At 49.7% G+C, this 18,753-nt stretch overlaps 1 protein-coding gene across 2 annotated transcripts; it reads left to right on the top strand.

Moving 5' to 3' along the window:
* Positions 1-458: 458 nt before the first annotated feature.
* LOC310837898 (serine/threonine-protein kinase pim-3-like) lies at positions 459-18,333 on the top strand. 2 transcript variants are annotated; one of them, XM_083725119.1, is made up of 6 exons: positions 459-683; positions 5,756-5,856; positions 9,390-9,440; positions 9,567-9,933; positions 12,244-12,420; positions 15,263-18,333. In XM_083725119.1, the coding sequence occupies exons 1-6, from the start codon at positions 593-595 to the stop codon at positions 15,418-15,420; spliced, it is 945 nt and encodes a 314-aa protein (XP_083581245.1). In that variant the 5' UTR covers positions 459-592; the 3' UTR covers positions 15,421-18,333. The 2 variants fall into 2 exon arrangements, with proteins under 2 accessions (XP_083581245.1, XP_083581246.1); XM_083725120.1 differs by lacking the exon at positions 459-683 and adding an exon at positions 5,125-5,583.
* Positions 18,334-18,753: the final 420 nt, after the last annotated feature.

Here is an 18,753-nt window from a genome sequence, read left to right as displayed (position 1 = left end):
CGGTGGACCTGCCCCCTGCTGAAAAAGTTTGCTGACCCCTGCTCTAACCACTACACCACGCTGCCTCTCAGGAGTCATTAGCCCAGGGATTTTATTTCACGCAACTGATGAAGGCTACCGGGGTCGGCTTAACCCATCATAAAATTAAGTTTCTTAAATGCCACAAGGGTCTTATTTTAAACTCGTGTTCGGCGAACTCTGGCAGGCGAGATATTCTTTTGCTCCGTTTCCACGTGCGATTAAGGCTGCTGCTACTTTTAGAAGAATCCGCTTCCACCAGCGCAGAAGCGCCTGACAGTGCATGGAAGCGAAGCGCGCAGCCTGCCCGTCTCACGTTGCTGACAGCCAGAGCGACCAATAGCCTGGCCAAGCCCGCCCAGCAGGGCGGAGCTCGGGAGTGGGAGGAGAAAGGGGCGGGTCTGCATCAGAGGGGAGGGCGTGGCTTGGCTGCGGTGGGCGTGGCTCTCCGCCCGTCTCCAACTCCGAGAGGTTTCCCCGGGGATTCAGGTTGCGGCTCCGGTGTCGTCGGAGCTGCGCTTCTGCTGCAACTTCTTCGCAACTTTCCCCTGGCTTGGCCCGAGTCGCGGCCGCGATGTCCTCGGTGCAGGTGCTTTACCCTCCCAACGTGCACCGCTGCAGCATGCTCAGCTCGGCGGCGTTCCCCAAAGACGAGCCGGCGCAGGGTGAGTTGCTCCGCGGCGGAGGCGCAGTTCGAGGGAGACTGGGGCGGACGCGCGGGGGCTGCGAGAGGGCGCCTCCGAGGTCTGCAAGGACCCACCGCGGCTTGATAAGAGTCGGGGTCAGAGCGGATCCCTTGCAATGGGATCTCACTCGTCTTTGCCCTCTGGGGATCCTCACGCTGCCCATCGGGGGGCAACGGGCTTCTGCTGCCCGGTGTCAAAACTTCTAAGAGCCCACCAAAATAAAAAAAAGGGCTGCCTCTTAGCTGCACCACAAGCTTATTATATTGGCTTTGCATTATCGGTTTAATTCTCGCAGCCTCGTGCAAACTTAATTTGCTGAGAGTTTTCTACGAAAGGTTCCCTAACTCCTTGCGCTCCTCCGAATGAGCGACAGGGAGATCGAATGAATAGCCGTCCCGCGGAAGGTGACATCCCCTCTCTGATCGGAGGCTGCAGTGCGTGGCCGGGTCGTTGACCCGAGTCTGCGATCAGATTGCTTTTAGTCAGCGCTGGGGATCCGTAGAGCGACGGCGCATCCCTCTGCCAAACGCTTTAAAGCCGCTCGCAGGGCCGTGAAACTCCGCTTCTCCTCCGCTCCTTTCCTTTGATCCGCTTGCTAAGAATGCGAATTAACGACGGAAACCCAATCTTGGGCTAAAAGATCCCCGCATTGCAGGGGGTTGGGATGGATGACCCCGGTGGCCCCTTCCAGCTTCTATGATTCCGTCAGTGTGTCGTACATTTGCAGAAGTTGGAGCGGTTATTTCCTCGGCTTGTAGGAGGGGGCGCGCGGCTCTTGAGAAACTCCGGGAGATTTCCATTCGGTTGCCTGTTGCCAAGTGCGACGAGGGGAGCAGCCGAGTAGCCGCTCAGTGCTGACCTCTGCAGGCTGGTTTTCTGCGTTCCTTTGCTACTGCGTTTAAATATTCATTTTTTTCCCACCAACCTGTTGCTCACCGTTGGACTCGCAACTCCCACCGTCCACAAAACGCTTGGCTATACTGGTTAGGACTGGCTAAGTAGTTGAACAGCATCCAAAAGGCAACAGGTTCCCCACCCCTGGCAAACCAGTTCGGCGTGACACTCACTGGGTGACTGTGGACCAGTCACCGTTGCTCTGCCTAACCTGCTTTTTAGAGGACTGGTGTTGCTAAGAGGGAAAGATGGGGGCGAGGGAGTAAGCCATGCAAGGTGGCCTTTGAAACGTGGGAGATAAATGTGTACACATATTAAACACCCATTGGTGTCCACTGAGTTGAATGGGGGAGGGAAGAGAGAAGAAACTTCCCTTGTTTTCTGCACATGGCCTTGAAACCATCCCAGAGTGGACTCCTTTCTGTCACAACAGCTGTTAAAAAAAAAAGAATAAGCAGTCTGCTGGCTGGGTTGGCAGACTTTGCTGACCAGAAAGAGTGTCACCCTTGAAAATAAGTGACCTCTTCTCCTTTGCTGCTCTTTCAATGTATTTCACATAATGGCCTCCTTTATTGTTTACAACGACCCTGTAAGATAGGCCAGTAGTGTGAGTGAGTTTGTAGCAGAGGCAAGGTTTAAAGGAGGCCTTTCTCAGCTCTCTGCCTTTTCCGTCACTCAGCTGCACATGCAATAACAGGGCCAGCCCAAGACACTTTGTTGCCTGAGGCAAGCGACACGGCACACCTCCACAGAGAGAGAGAAAGAGAAGCTGGTCAAACTGGCAGCTCGGCACCTGTCCCAGAACAAGACTATCCCCTTCCCTGAGGCTTGCTTAGGGGGACACTCCCCCTACAAGACTTTCTGCTGCCCGAGGGAGTTGCCTCACTCTGCCTAATGGTAGGGCCAGGCCTGTGTAACACCCCCAGCACCTGTACCTATAGTAAATGGCGTTCTCCTTTGTTTTATTGACACAGGGAGATGACTGAAAATCAGAGCTACCTTTAGCGTAACTGAGAGTGGGGTGGGGTGGGGGAAAATACGTTGGCATGATCCTTTCCTCCTCTGCTCAATGACTGCTTGCCCCTGAGGAAGAAACACACTAGTGTGTCATCGTATTTTGCATCCCTCTGGGCCATTCCCAGTGGTTTATTTTTGGAATGATGCTTTAGGACTTTGGCCTCGCAGCTTTATCCCACGTGGCTGTGCTTGTGTTGTCTCCCACAAAGGTACACAAGCAACAAAGGTGCCTGTTTCTCTGTCCAGCAAGCGGGAAACGGCATGTTTCCTGGGAATCTGGTGCGGCAAACTCCTGTCCAGTCACAGGCTAGCCCTCTCTCGGGGCTGAGCAAACATCGCCTCTGCCTCCTGCCTTGCTGCTGTGCTCTGTGACGTGGGCAGTCCCGTATCAAAGCATTTGTGGCTATTCCTCCCTGTCTCCAGGGACATTTCTGGGATTCCAAAGGAGCTTAGATAGATATGACAAGGCTTGGCTTATCGTTTGGAAGCTTATCATTTTGAAGCTCGCCTTTGCGGGAAAGTGAAACTAGCTCTGCTGCAATGGAAAAGGTGATGTGGTCATCTGGTGTGTCGCTGGATGATTTACACTGATTTGGGGGTATCTGCTCGGCTGCAACGTACTCCTCCTCGCTTTATTGAGTCAATGGGGTTGTTGTTGTTAGTCACTTCCGTAGCTGGCTCACGCCCTACTTGATAGAGGAAAGGATTTATGGCTGAGAATATGCAACGTGTGCTTGGATTGATCAGTCCCAAGTCCGTGCACTGGTGGCAGATATGCACTAAGGCTGATCCTATAATATTATTAAATGCAGCCTTTTGAAAGGAAGATGTGGCGAAGCCCTGCTATGCAGTGATATATGCTATGCTAAATACAAACCCTGGGATTCTTTATTATAGCAATGGAGGCTGACCGCTGGTGATATGGTTTGGCTAACTTTTGACCTAGGCAGCCAAGAGTGTGTTACACGCCAGGGCATTTTCACTTCCATTTCCAGAATGCAAAAAGTGGTGTCATAGAAGGGGGTGCATTGGCTAGTTTGCAAAACAGCACTTTTTGTCTTTGTTGACATATGTTCTGAATGGCTGAGCAGCTGGTCTGACTTTGTGGCAGGAAATACTTTGGGTCAGCTAAGGTAGTTGGGTCCAGACCTTGAGAGAGTGCTGCTGTGCTCCTTATTAGGGAGAGCTGTGCAGAACAGGAAAGGTCCCATGAACTGCAACAAGACTGCAGTGCCCCTAGGGCCGCCTTTCCCAGTCCTTGAGGTGTGAACTGATCCTGTGCTTATCATTTGAGGCTCTTCTTCATGCACCCCCTTTATGAGAGGCCTGGAGGGAGGCAACACGAGACTGGGCCTTTTCTGCGGTGGCTCCCCACTTATAGAATGCTCTCTCCTGGGAGGCTCACTGGATGCCTTCATTACAGGCAAAAACGTTTCTCTATAACCAGGCCTGGGGCTATCAATCCATTGTCTTTTAAACTGGGTAGGTGGGTGGGTTACTGATTTTGTTTACCACTATGGTATTTATAGGGACAAGGGTGGCACTGTGATCTAAACCACTGAGCCTAGGGCTTGCCGATCAGAAGGTCGGCGGTTCGAATCCTTGCGACAGGGTGAGCTCCCGTTGCTCGGTCCCTGCTCCTGCCAACCTAGCAGTTTGAAAGCATGTCAAAGTGCAAGTAGATAAATAGGTAACACTCCAGTGGGAAGGTAAACGGCATTTCCGTGCGCTGCTCTGGTTCGCCAGAAGCGGCTTAGTCATGCTGGCCACATGACCCGGAAGCTGTACGCCGGCTCCCTCGGCCAATAAAGCGAGATGAGCCCCACAACCCCCGAGTGGTTCGCGACTGGACCTAATGGTCAGGGGTCCCTTTACCCTTATGGTATTTATATTTGTGTTTTTATATTGTAAACTGTCTTGTGATCCTCAAATGAACAGCAGTATAGCAATATAATAAACAAACTTGTACTGTACCACCATGGCAAGGAAGGGGGCGCCGGGAGAAACTCTATGCTTTCTGTTGGACACTCAGGGTCTCTGGTCAAGCAAATCTAGTGGGGGGGAGCAAATCTGGATTTTAAGACTGCAGGTATTTTTTTAAAGTGGGTGGGTGGGACGCTGGAAGCAATAGGGGCACTTGCTATTTAATTAAAGAGGCGGAAGGCGAGCAGAGTGCCCCTCTCGCCCCATGAATCAGTGGAGGGGGAGGGCGAGGAAAAGGTTTCCCCACCTCTTTCTCCTACTTCGCAGCCGTTGCTGGTTGCAACTCGGCCCACACTTCGGAAAGACGAAAGAGGGCTGACTGAGCGATGGCTTTTGATGTCGAGGGCAGGAGATCTCCCAAAGCTACCAAGAGCTGGGCTCAGGCAGCAAAAATGCGGGGTGGGGTCCGGGGAGCGCGTCGATGCGGAGCATTTGCTAGCAGCGGACTTTGCAAGCGCCAACTTTAAAATAGTACATCGCACGTGGGTCAACAAGCGGCGGTGGCGAGGAGAAGCGGCTCTCCTCGATTGGCTGCCGTTGCCTTTCCCATTCGTTTAAAGGACTCCTGCCTGCTGCGCACCCCGCCCCGTTTTGATTGCCGTGCGCGCTTCTCCCTCGACGGTTTCAAAGCCTCGCCCTGTCGGCGGCCGAATAGAACTCCTCCTTTTACCCCCCCCCACCCCACACACGCCTCTTCTGATTGGCTCGGCTTTTTCGCGGCTTCCTCTAGCTCGCCCCGCCATTGGCTAAGGTCGGCGTGGAGTTGGAACGTTCGTAAAAGCGGAGGAATTCCGAGGCGCACGCGGTGGGGGAGGGAGGAGCGGCCACACACATACACACAAACAAGCAAGCACACGCGAGGCAATCTTGGCCGGAGAGTGACCGACTGACCAGGCCATGCTCTTGGCTCAAGGCCCCATTTGCCACCAGGGTCCCGAAGGGCCGCCGGCCGCCGATGCAGCCGAAGAGGAGCCTCGCTCCGCGGGTAACAACAAGGAGCACGTGGGGCGGTTTTTGTGAATGGAGCGAGCGGGGTGGTTTTCGTTGTTGTTGTTTGCAAGCAAACCGCAGCCGGTGTGGGTGTCTGGCTGGCTGGGCGGGTCCCGGCACAACTCGCCACGCTGATGCGCTGCTTTCCTTTTCTCCAATCCCCGCAGGGAAGGCGACCTTGGAGACGCGCTACCGCTTGGGAGCATTGATTGGGAGCGGCGGTTTCGGCACCGTCTACGCGGGGACCCGGCTCAGCGATTCTCTCCCGGTGAGTGACCGATCGGCGTCTTCTCTCTCTCTCTCTCTCTCTCTCTCTCTCTATCAGTGGCGCGTGCATGTGTAGATACACTTATTATGTACATTATAGAGACACAAACACACGCGTAAATGTACATAATATCTACACATGGCACGCGCAACTCAAATGGCCAAATGCAGTACAAGAAGTCAACCAGCGGCTTTTAGGAGAGATGGAAATAAATGGTATACAGTGGTACCTCGGGTTAAGTACTTAATTCGTTCTGGAGGTCAGTTCTTAACCTGAAACTGTTCTTAACCTGAAGCACCACTTTAGCTAATGGGGCCGCTGCGCTGCCACTGCGCAATTTCTGTTCTCATCCTGAAGCAAAGTTCTTAACCCAAGGTACTATTTCTGGGTTAGCGGAGTCTGTAACCTGAAGTGTCTGTAACCTGAAGCGTCTGTAACCCAAGGTACCACTGTATTGGGTAGTGGGGGACACGCATAATCAATCAACTGGTCACTTCTTTTACTTAAAGAACATCCCCAATGTTATTTAAAATAGATATAAAGCAAGAATAAAAACAACCTGAAACACTCACAATAATATGCATAAAAGAGCATTAAAAGTTCTTAACCTGAGGTACTATTTCTGGGTTAGCGGAGTCCGAAACCTGAAGCGTCTGTAACCCGAGGTACCACTGTATTAGGGCTGTGCAATTCTGGGGGCTGGAGTGGAATTAATGATCCATGCAAGAGAGAAGAAAGAGAAGCCAGCAGCGAACCAAAGGGGAGGGGGAGGCGTGACTCTTGCTCCAATTCGGGGCTGCACCATGCACGCTTTGGGACGCGGGTGGCGCTGTGGGTAAAAGCCTCAGTGCCTAGGGCTTGCCGATTGAAAGGTCGGCGGTTCGAATCCCCGCGGCGGGGTGCGCTCCCGTTGCTCGGTCCCAGCGCCTGCCAACCTAGCAGTTCGAAAGCACCCTCGGGTGCAAGTAGATAAATAGGGACCGCTTTCTAGCGGGAATGTAAACGGCGTTTCCGTGTGCAGCTCTGGCTCGCCAGAGCAGCAATGTCACGCTGGCCACGTGACCCGGAAGTGTATTCGGACAGCGCTGGCCCCTGGCCTCTTGAGTGAGATGGGCGCACAACCCCAGAGTCTGGCAAGACTGGCCCGTATGGGCAGGGGTACCTTTACCTTTACCTTTACCATGCACGCTGGCTTTGAATCCCAGGTTATCGGCTGGGTTTCCCTTTCTCCAACCTGTTCTGTCTCTCAGAGGGTGTGTTACTGTCCTGGATGAGTGATGCGCCTGGACTCCTTGCTATGCTCTGTGCTGCTCGCTAAGCCTTTGGCTCCACTTCAGGCGCTTGGAGCACACAGTGGCTCATCAGTCCGGTTTCCTGGTAATAATTACTAAGGAAGGAGAGAGCGAGAGCGCAAGCAACACTCATCCCGTGATGAGGAAGGCATCACTGCTGTTTAATATATGTGCAGTAGCCATGCAGGCCTATGCTGAGTTCCAAACTTGGAAATTAATGCAGCGGTAGTAGTTTAATAATATACAGCTGCAGCAAATAATGATGCACACCTGTTTATCTGTTATTGGCTCTGCTTGAGTTACAAAATATATGCATGTTGCATTGGTTGTGTGTGACTTGCAGGTGTGTTAAGTCACTGCTGTCGGTGGGCAAAATCCTGGGTGTTCTGAAGGGAGGGGAAATTCCCTGGTTCTGTATTTTTTCAAAAACTTCTGGGGGTGCAGAGTCAAAAGCATTAGGACTGGATACTGAGGCAAGGGGCAGTATGCTATTTTGAAGCCTGAATAAAATAAGCCCTGAGAAGAGAAATTGTGGTGGTTTTCTCTTTGGAAGGGAGTGTAGCTCCATTGTGGGGGTTTTAAAGGTATTCTTATTCCCAAAGGGACAGAATGGCTACTACACCGGTGTTTCCCAAATTTGGGTCTCCAGCTGTTTTTGGACTACAATTCCCATCAACCCTGACTATTGGTCCTGTTAGCTAGGGATGATGGAAGTTGTAGTCCGAAAGCAGCTGGACACCCAAGTCTGGCAAACATGGATCTACAATTTTAAGAGCTCTCAATCAAGTAAATTCAGGTGTTGTTAAGAAAAAAAATTACAAAAACCCTAACCCCCTCTGCTGTACATTTGCAGCCATAAATAGAAAATCCACTATTTCCAACAAATAGTTCTCTCTATTCCTAAGGGGTGGGGGTAGGGAGGGGCAGTATACTTTTCCAGCAAGGAGACATTAAGACCTTCTTTCTAACAGAGAGCACTGAAACAAGTAATGTGGTACACTCTTTCCTTCAGAATCTTACATTATAAGGGGCATTTCTGTTAGAGCAATCTCAAGCCTAAGATGACATGTGCTGAAATTGAAGCTGAACTTGAAATTAATGTAATCAATGCTCTCTCTGTAGAGCCTTTGGTAAGGCTTGGTAAAGAAATGCAACAACTCCATGAGAAAATACCACCTTGTTCAATTTAGACATTTCAGTTTGTTGAAATTCTGGTTTGCATGCCGTTAAAATATTTGTGAAAAACTCTGCATTAGACAGGTATCAAGTAGGCCTTATTGATAAACTTGCTTATATATAATCTTGAAGCTTCAGCAACCTGCCATGGGTTGGAATCCTTTCATAGCTTGCGGAAGATGACTTTCCTTTGTGCAAAGAGCCCACTAGACGGTTGCTGGATCTGGTCTCACTCCTGGGTTGCAGCAGGGCTGGCTTTAAGTTTGAATTGGGGTCCTGAGTGAAGCGCCCCCTGGTGGCAGCATGGCCGCCATATAAATCATTCCTCTCTGGGGTATCGTGGGGAAATGGCAGCTGGGCTTGGCTGCCTAGTGCTGCTTGGAGGACCGAATTGGAAATAAAGAAGTACAGTGGTACCTCAGGTAACATACACTTCAGGTTACAGACTCCGCTAACCCAGAAATAGTGCTTCAGGTTAACTTTGCTTCAGGATGAGAACAGAAATCGTGCTCCAGCGGCACGGCGGCAGCAGGAGGCCCCATTAGCTAAAGTGGTGCTTCAGGTTAAGAACAGTTTCAGGTTAAGAACGGACCTCCGGAACAAATTAAGTACTTAACCCGAGGTACCACTGTAAACAAATCAGAAGGGAGCCCAAGGCAGGTGTTGGTGGCGAACCCCTGGCAGTTGCCCAAGAATGCCAAATAATAATAATAATAATAATCATAATAATAATAAATTATTTATATTCTGCCCTTCCCGGTTCAGAAAACCGGGCTCAGGGCAGCTAATAACAAATTTAAAACACTTAATTGATGCAACAAAAGCAGCATAAAATACAGTATAAAACGTGAATAACAATAAATTCAGAATTCAAAAATCAATTTGGGGGGAAATCTTGGCACTTCCTCTAGGCTTGCAGCCTGACCCGAGACAGGTCACAGCAGCCATGCTTATCTCCGTACATTGTGACAATGGGGTTCATGCTAAAGGTGGATGCAAAATAGTGCTGGGAATTCTGTAGTAGGCTTTGCTTCCTAACAGCATTCTCCTTCCCTCCTTTTGCAGGTGGCCATCAAGTATGTTGCCAAAGACAGAGTCTTGCAATTCCAACACATGGTGAGTTGCTGCTATTCTGCGCCGTTTCTCTTCCCGTCGAGGCCGCCTGACTCGTTGAGCGATGGTGCCAGAGGTTGCTCTCATGCCTGTCTTCCTTTCTCTCTCTTTCCTTCCTTCCTTCTCCAGAACGGCACCCTGGTCCCGCTGGAAGTCGTGCTGCTGAAGAAGGTGTCTTCCTCGGGCTGCCGAGGCGTCATCCGCCTCCTGGATTGGTTTGAGCAGCCTGACGCGTACTTCATCGTGATGGAGCGCCCCCTCGTCTCCCAGGACCTGTTTGACGTCATCACTGACAGGGGCCCACTCCCCGAAAGCCTGGCTGCCGGCTACTTCCGGCAAGTGGTGGAGGCCGTGCGCCACTGCCACCTCTGCGGTGTTTTGCACCGAGACATCAAGGACGAGAACATTCTGGTCGACCTCCTGCAAGGAGACCTAAAGCTCATAGACTTTGGCTCGGGGGCTTTGCTTCGGGATGCTCCCTATACAGATTTTGATGGTGAGTGTGTGTGCGAGAGAGAGAGAGAATGCCAGATACCACCACTCGGCGACAGGGCACACACGCTTTGCTTGCAAAACGGTCCTGGGTTCAAGTTCTGACATCTCCAGGGAGGGTCGAAAGATTTGACAGCAGCTACACTGTTGTCGGTATCAGCAAGCTGTTGCCAACCTTTGGGCTTGTGGTTCTTTTATTTTTATTTCGCCCCCCAAAAAATGCTTTTTATTGAGATTTAAGAACACCAACACCAACCAACAAAAACATCAAATCTTATTACATATTACCTATATCCTACTTTATGCCCCATAGAACCGTTGACTTCCGTCCTTCCCTTCCGCACGTTTTCTTATTCCAATCTATAATTCACAGTTTCATTGGTTAAAAATTACACCGTGACATAAGATTTAATTCAATCCTGCCAACGGTTTCATATTTCTACAGTTCTCACTTATATAAACCATAAATTTACTCCATTCTTTTTGGTACTTCGTCTCCTCCTGATTGCGAATTCTGTGTGTCAATTTTGCCATTTCAGCGTATTCGACCAGCTTTATCTGCCATTCCCTTACAGTCGGAATCTCCTGTAACTTCCACTTTGGGGCTTGTGATTCAAAACATCTGGTGGGCACCAGGTTGACAGCTGCATGGGACTCAGTGGTCCCGATGCCAAAGGTGGCAGGTTTTTGGTTTTGCAGAGAAGCACCCAGGAAGGGAACAAGCTAGGAACACAAATCAATGTTAGTGGGCAGGGAGGTCAACCTCAGGCAATTTTTTTTGCAGACTTTGGCCTAAATCTGAACCATAGTTCAGACCTCTGGCAACAGCTGTTTGCCTTTTCCTCCTAGCAGCCTTCTAGGAAGGAGAATGAGGTGAGGGGATGTCAGAAAGAGAGAAGGGAGAGAGAAAAGGGGTGGCAGGAAGCGAAGGAAGAGCAGAAGCGGATAGTCCTACACACTGCTGGCTTCGTCTGTCTCACAGACAAGAGTGCGGCCCTGAGGAATATGGCCGTTGGTGGGATCAAATATTTCCTCCCCACCCCAGTGTCAGAGGAACTGTCTGAAAATGGGCTGCAGTCTCCCTACGAGAAGTACAGGAAGTTGTTATGTGGAGGTTTGAGCAATTCAGTGTCTCCCCGCGTCCGGTTTCCACATAGCAAAGCACATTATAGGCCATTGCCCATGTAAAATCAGAGGCTTTGGGTTGTGCCTTTTGTATTTGGCCAAACTGGGTATATAGATCTGGGAGTTGTCTTCTGAGCATTTGTAAAGTACGCTAAAGGCCTAAACAGTCTGCTCTGTTCATAGGTTGACCAGCCTTTTTCTTGCTCTCTGATGCCATTGTTGCATCTTTTGGATAAACACAGGTTGCAAAACAAAGTCTTGTGGCAGCTTAATTTTTGGCCTGAAGGTGTACACTCTTATTGCTTTCACATTGGATGAGTTAGTCCTTAATTCAGTGTAGCCATCCTGGTTTACACTCTTCTCTCCCCCCCCCCCCCCCCGTGTTTACACGGAGAAGAAATTCCAGTTGGTCAGTGGTAATTGTTAGCTGGTCTGTTTGTATGCGCAGTTGCTCCAGATTGCCTCATCTGTATTGGTGTTCTCTTGTGTGTGCGCACCCTAAGGTCATTGGCCTAGATGCCACTGGCCTGTAAACCTGATTTCACGTTGCAATACCTCAAAATGCAGGTAAAGGTTTGTACGATGGAATGCTGTTCCACACAAAGCAATTCTCTCTCGGGGCATTTGTTTATTTATAGAGGATCATTTATAATCTGGAGGGTGTTTCCAACTCAGAGTGGATCTGCTGAAATAAATGAGTCTCTGTCTGTTAATTTCAGTGGGTTTTTATTCTGAGACACGACCCGCACTTATCCCCTCGAAAAGCCCTCTCTTCCCATATCAAATTCTGCTTGTGTCTTGCATTTTACATTGCAAACATTTCTTCTTATTAGTGCTTTGTAAGCATAAAAAATGCTTTTAAGTAAATAAAACTGCAGATAAAACACCCCATTTTACAGATGGGGGGGACTGAGGTTGGAGCAGCAGTACGCCAGTGCCAATTCATCGTGGAAGTCTCATATATGGGGGAACCTGCTGCCCTAGGCTTCTTTGGGAAGAAATTGTGGGATATATATTTAATAAATAACACAAACATTTCATATCTGGTTCTTTGAATTTAGGCAATGGTGGTGGTCCTGCTCAACATGGGTGAGGAAGGGGCAACCTGGGGGGGATTTCGTAACTCTGTTTCTGTTTCCTTTGGCGCCTCTCCGGGTATGTTTTCACCGGCTCCTTTCCATTCTTACAGGCACCCGGGTATACAGCCCTCCTGAGTGGATAAAATACCACCGGTACCATGGCGTGTCTGCCACTGTGTGGTCCTTGGGCGTGCTCCTCTATGACATGGTGTGTGGGGACATCCCTTTCGAGCGCGACGAAGATATCCTCCTTGGGAAACTCCATTACCACTGCAGGGTATCCTCAGGTACAGACACTACCCTAGACCCAGGCCAGTGGATATTTGCAAGGGTGCAAGAAGAGGCTGTCTCTCAGTTTACCTTGAGATAGATGTTAGTCAACAGAATGCCAAAGTTAATTAGCCGATCTTTAGCAGGGGTCAGCAAACTGCGGCCCACTGGGTTTGTAAATACGGCCCGTGGACCCTGCTGCCCACTAGGCCAGTCCCTGTGCTGCGGCTGACTTCCATGACACTGGCACGGCTTTGGATTGGCTGTAGGAAGCTCCTGCAGCCAATCCAAAGCCGTGGATGCCTCTGGGCGACGCCCCTTCCTTCCCACTGAGATGGCCGTGTGTGGCCAAGAGCTGAGCGGGAGGAAGCGGTGACACAGGAGAGGCTGTCTCCACCACCCAGGCCAGCGGCTTGGGCTCTGCACTCCTGGACCCCTGGCTGAGGCAGAGGACGATGACGCTGCCAAACATGTGGGGGAGGTCCTTTAGGAGAGGGTGGGTCCGGCCCCCCACAAGGTCTGAAGGACAGTGGACCAGCCCCCCCCCTGCAAAAGTTTGCTGACCCCTGATCTTTAGGACAAGTTTTCTTTTTCTTTATTTCTTTTTTTCAGTCAAGATGCTTATTTTTGTTAGACCAGCAATTTCACCCCTGGGTTGCTTAAGAATTCTTAATGTATGCTTCTTGAATTTGGCAACTCCTTTGTACAGTGGTGCCCCGCAAGACGAATGCCTCGCAAGACGGAAAACCCGCTAGACGAAAGAGTTTTCCGTTTTGGAGGTGCTTCGCAAAACGAATTTCCTATGGGCTTGCTTCGCAAGACGAAAACGTCTTGCGAGTTCCTGCGGTTTTCCCCCCCTTTCCCCCCCTTTTTCTAAGCCGCTAATAGCACTAATCCGCTAAGCCGTCAATGGGCTTGCTTCACAAAATGAAAAAACCGCTAGACGAAGAGAATCGCGGAACGGATTCTTTTCGTCTTGCGAGGCACCACTGTACTTAATTTGTCACTGAGCCCTGGAGTGCCACAGTGGTTTGGACTATGGAGCGTTGGTAGGCTCATGTGACAGGATACTGCCCTTGGGGGTGGATTGGCCTACCTCGTAAAAGCTGATTGAAGTCTGCTCCATCTGCATAGCACTTCCTGCTTCGTTCAGTTGAAATGAGCGTTGTTGAACTGAATAGACTGTGCTCTACTGTAAATAATATCCTGAATACCCTTGGGGAAAGTAATAATCTTCCGACTCCTATTCTTATCTCTTAAAATAGCACTAATTGTCAGGCATTTTGGGATAAGTTCTTAATGAGGTGCAAGGCACGAAGTGCTTTGCAAGACAGGGATAACATAACTCAAGTCGGCAGATCATGAGGCTGTTAATCTCAGAGTCATGGGTTTGAGCCCCACTACAACTCCCATCATCCCTAGCTAGCACAACCCAATGGTCAGGGATGATAGGAATTGTAGTCCAAAACTGCTGGAGACCCAAGTATGGGGAACACTGGACTTAGATGATCCTCGTGGGCCATTCCAACCCTGCAATTCTTTTAGTTTTTAGGGGGTTTTGAATGTTTTATGTAGTTTTATGTAGTTTTGTGGTAGTTTTATGTAGGTTTTATGTAGTTTTCAATTTCATTGTTCTGCATGGGACAATGACAATAAAGATATCGGATATTGTATATTCAATGATATGAGGAAGGGCTATAGCTCACTGGCAGAAGGCTCCAGGTTAAATCTCTCCAGGTAGGGTTTTGTGGGAAAGGATGCTTCCTGAAGTTCTGGAAAGCTGCTTGCAGCCAGAGTTAGGCCACGGGCAGTGTTAGAAACTCAGGTATCTAAGCTTAGGCACCAAATGGCTCCTTAAACCAAGGATAACAGTCACCAAAGCAGAATGTCTGGCTGCCATTTTTGGGCATGATGGCTCTAAAGTCTTATATTTCAAAGGATGGGAGTGACTGTGATTGATTATCACTTAAACATCTAGCTAGTTCAGATGACAACCTTGAGCTATAGGTTAAGAACTTTGAGAACTTTAAACAAGTAACTTGATCCAGGAACAGTCCACATACATATTGGCCTATTCCTACCTCTTTTTCTTAATGGTGACACGGACCATTCATAACGTAAGAATATTCTTCACAGCTGCGTGAGGAACGCAGTGGGATGGGTTAAGTGAAGACGAGCTACAACAATTAGCTATAACGTCGTTCGCTGCCCCTGCTCGGGCTGCACAGGGAAAGCATTTTGGTTCCTGAAATTCATTCTAATTGTGCCGATAAAATATAATGGACAGAATTCTACAGGATGTGTTATTAGTGTGTGGAAACAGTCGAGATCCAATGACCCCCAGGTGCGCACCTCCAGATGGTGGAGATGTCAGGTGCCGTCCTGCGGCCAGGGCACCTTCACTTGGTCGCAAGTGGCCAATAGCCAGGTGCAAAATGCGCTTGTCTAATTTCGAACACTGGCCCATGGGTTCAAAAACTGGTCCATGAGCTTCATTCAGGTGATTTGCAGCGCGACCACATTCAATGTTCATATTTTCTCAAAGTATGTATTGCTGCTTTTGTTTCTTACATTGTGTTTGATGCTGTTCCAATACGGTACTACAATATCTAAGAAACAAAAAAGGAATAAAAACGCAAAGCACATCACAACTACTACAGCAGGCAGAAAAACCATCAAATGGTGTGCCCAGACCCTCAGCAGTTTCCAAGTGGTCCCTGGTGGTAGTGGTGGAAACAGGTTAGGAACCCCTGGTGTAGGAAGAGTTGAGCTTTCCAGAGCAACGCCTTGACTCCGTGCAACTTCCTGTGTGTTCCTATTGGGCGGTGTAATAACCATGGTTCTTTCCTGCTTTGACAGACTGCCGTCACCTGATTGAGTGGTGCCTCTCGCTGGCCCCAGAGAACCGGCCTTCCCTGGAGCAGATATTGGCCCATCCATGGCTCCTTGCCTTCTTGGAGCAAGGCGGACGCAAAGCCCAGCAGCCCACAGTCCCCAAAGCCGGCACGAGCCTGTGACTCTGGTGGCCTCTGGACAGCACTACTGGGGCTGGCCATCGCAGAAAGGATGGACGTATCTCGGTTTCTCCTGTGACGACAGGCTGACATACTCGTTATTCCTGCTGATAGCTGAGTTCCTGCCCCTGGGTGGACGACCTATGAAATCCCAGGCCTGTGGCAGGGACGCTGCCCACCCCGACTAGACAGGGGGTCTGGCGTGCAGCCCCTGACCCCCAAGACAAAAGAGACCAATGAGCTCTGCTCTGTTTACACAAGGACTTGTCCCCGTTCACCAGTGAGGGCTGCAGAAGACTGACAGCGAGTGAACAGTGTTTGAAGCCATCCGTGCTGGCTTCCTCTTGTTACGCCTTTCAGTATTGGGAGTTTGGTGGACCTCTGGACCGACCTTCATGCGCCAGGACTGGATTGGCGTTTTGATGTCACGCCGGGTACGGGGGGGGGTGTTTCTTCTGGTGGCCAGCTGCTTATTTATTTGGCGTGACGTTCTTTTGGTGGGGAGCCCCGGGTTCTTCCTCCTTCTCCTTCTCCTGTTGTTTTTTTGCTAAGCCATCATCTACCTGCTGTGGTTTTTTGGGCGTAGAAACATTTTCTCCGGCCCAGCCGGGAAGTGACATCGTTATTGTGAACAGCCCCCTGCTTCCATTCCTGTCCAGCCATTCCAAGTCTGAATCCAGTTTCCTCAAGTGCCTTGACTTGATGGGTGTGTGTGTGTGTGTGTGTGTGTGCGCGCGTGTGTGTTTTACCCCCTCTTCCTTTCACTTGGGGGAAGTTAAAGGGGTGGCGGGGGGGAAGCGGGCCCCACTTAACCTCATCAATAAGTGAAAACGAGAGAAAAAAATAAATCCATGAGTTGCTGGGTTTCTTTGTCGGAGCTGATCGAAACCCCTGGTGTCAGGACTGTCCCGTACAAATGAGGACCTGTAGTTGTGTTTGCCGCTTCGAAATTGAAAGGCAAGATTTTGGAACTTGGGAAAGCACTGGCGCTAGGTATTTTGGCCCTGCCAGCCAGCCAATCAACCACTGATTGAAGAACTTGCTGTTTCTGTCTCGGCAACTTGATGCTCACAGTGGAAGAGGGGTTAGCCAACTTGGTGCCCACCAGATTTGGAAGTTGCTGTTGAGGCTCCCAACTCCCATGAGCCCCAACTTGCATGACTGATGATCGGGGGATAACGGTGGGAACTGCTAGTCTGGTGGGTACCAAGTTGGCTATTCCTGCTGTCTACTTTTCTCACCAGTTCCCATCTGTCAGCTCCTCCTTCCGGGAGATCTTGAAGTTTGGTCTTCTGCTTGTGGCTGCGGCAGAGTGTTGTTTTCTCCGCCCCCCCTCGCCCCCCAGTGGCTCTGATCCCAGTACACCCTAGTGGTAGCCTGTAAACGTGAGGTCTTTATTAGGAGAGAAGCAGGCCCGATGGCGCCACAGATATTTTTCTGAAGCTGAACAAATCCTCATTCAGCCACAGGTTGAGTGTCTCCCCACCTTCGTTTGTGTGTGTGCGTGCTTTGGAATCTGAGAGAACAACAGGAGCCTATAGCATTGACTCTGAATCTTGGAGGTATGTTTCCCTTGGGGGCACCTGAAATAATTAGGCCAATGCCTTCTTGTCTTTGTAATGGGAGGTTGTTCTTCGAAAGAGTGCTGGCAGGGGCTTGGTCAGCTCCTTGCATTGGCCCCAGAGAGGATCTGGGATATGTATTTTTAAGGATAGCTAGTTGGGCCCAACCTCTGGCAATTCAAGCCTGAGTGGCGGATCAACGCCCTACTCTTAGCCCAAGTCTCCGATCACTGTAGAATTCATTTATGCCAAATCACATGAGGAGAGGAAAATATTAGCGCCAGGGGCCATTAAATCTGACAATGGCGAATTGACAGGCCAAATTCACACTGTGCATTTCAAGCACCGTGATATACTTTTAAACATTCATGGCTTTTTCCAGAGAATCCTGTGAGCTGCAGTTTAAGGGTGCTGAGAGTTCCCAGAGTTTCCTACAGTTCCCAGAGTTTCCTATGAAGAGGGATTTAATCGCTGTGAAGGGACTAGTGGTTTCTTAACAACTCTCAGCACCCCTTAAACTGCTGCTCCCATCATTCTTTCAGGGGGAAGCCATGGTTGTATCATAGTGCTTTAAACACACGGTGCGAAGTGGCCCTGGATGCTCATCCAGTTATGTCCTTGTTAGCCAGGTATCCACAAATCACGGCCAGCCTTAAGAAGCAAACCTCTTGCGTGCTGGTCACAAACCTGCCCCTCCGCAGTATGAAAGGGACAAGGGTCTTGCATGATGCCACGCCATGTTCAAGATCCAGGGGTAGCTTCGTTTTCCCAGTTCTTACATTGGAAAGGAGAGCGAGAGCTCAACCCACTATCCTGAAGACCTTTGGGAAACGGTGAAGAAACTTTTTGCAGGTGTTTCCAGGGCTGAGTGTGGCAGCAAGACTATTCCCCCCTCACACACACACTAAGGACGATGCTTCCCTTGCCATGCTCAAGCATACATCCCTCAGGGGCGAGCCAGCAGGTGCCTGTGTAGATCTCTGCAGCCACACCAGCGCGAGACCCCTGGTGAGTTGAGCCAGCCTTGCAACGGTTTCTAATACTGCCTTCCTTAAGGCATACTGACACAAGCAGAGTGCTAGCCAAGGGAGATGGGAGCTGACAGATTCCAGCCTGGGAAAATGCCAGCATCGCTTTCTGAGCCTGCTACCTCTGAGCAATGTTGCTGAAGAATTATTTATATGCCAGTTCAGGATTTGATTTCCGTATCTGTGGATTTTTGTGTGTGTGTGAATTTTGTTACTGCTTCCCGTGCACATTTGTGCAACCACATAACACAGTGCCTCGCCCATCATGGGCTCCATCATCTACCAAGCCCCTTTCTGGGATTAAATAAACTTTTTATAAGAAAAAAGAAGCAAATCTTGTCTTTCGTTCTTTTGTGCAGTTGATCAATCGCGGAGCTTTGCATTTCTGGCAGGGCCGGATTTAGGTTTGATGAGGCCCTAAACTACTGAAGGTATTAATGGGGCCCTTTATATGTCCAGCTGTCCTTTGTCAACAACAAATTGTCGCTGTTTTTTGTGTTGAATATATGCTATATGGTCATTTATGGACCTAGTAGGTATCTAAAGCCATTTGCACATGCAGAATGTAGGCACACTATATATAGAAATGAGCAAACCAGTGATATTTTAGGGAGCAGGCTAGCATTACTTACATTATAGGAGCCTACACAACACAAAACACTGTTGCTGTGTGTAGGTTTCATTTTATTTGTTTGTTATATTTTGGAAATGTACACTCAGCTTTTTTTTTCCTTTAATTTTTTGGG

This window comes from Podarcis gaigeae (assembly GCF_964106915.1).
Source record: "Podarcis gaigeae genome assembly, chromosome: 2".
NCBI lineage: Eukaryota > Metazoa > Chordata > Lepidosauria > Squamata > Lacertidae > Podarcis > Podarcis gaigeae.
This window is presented reverse-complemented; position numbering and strand designations above follow the sequence as displayed.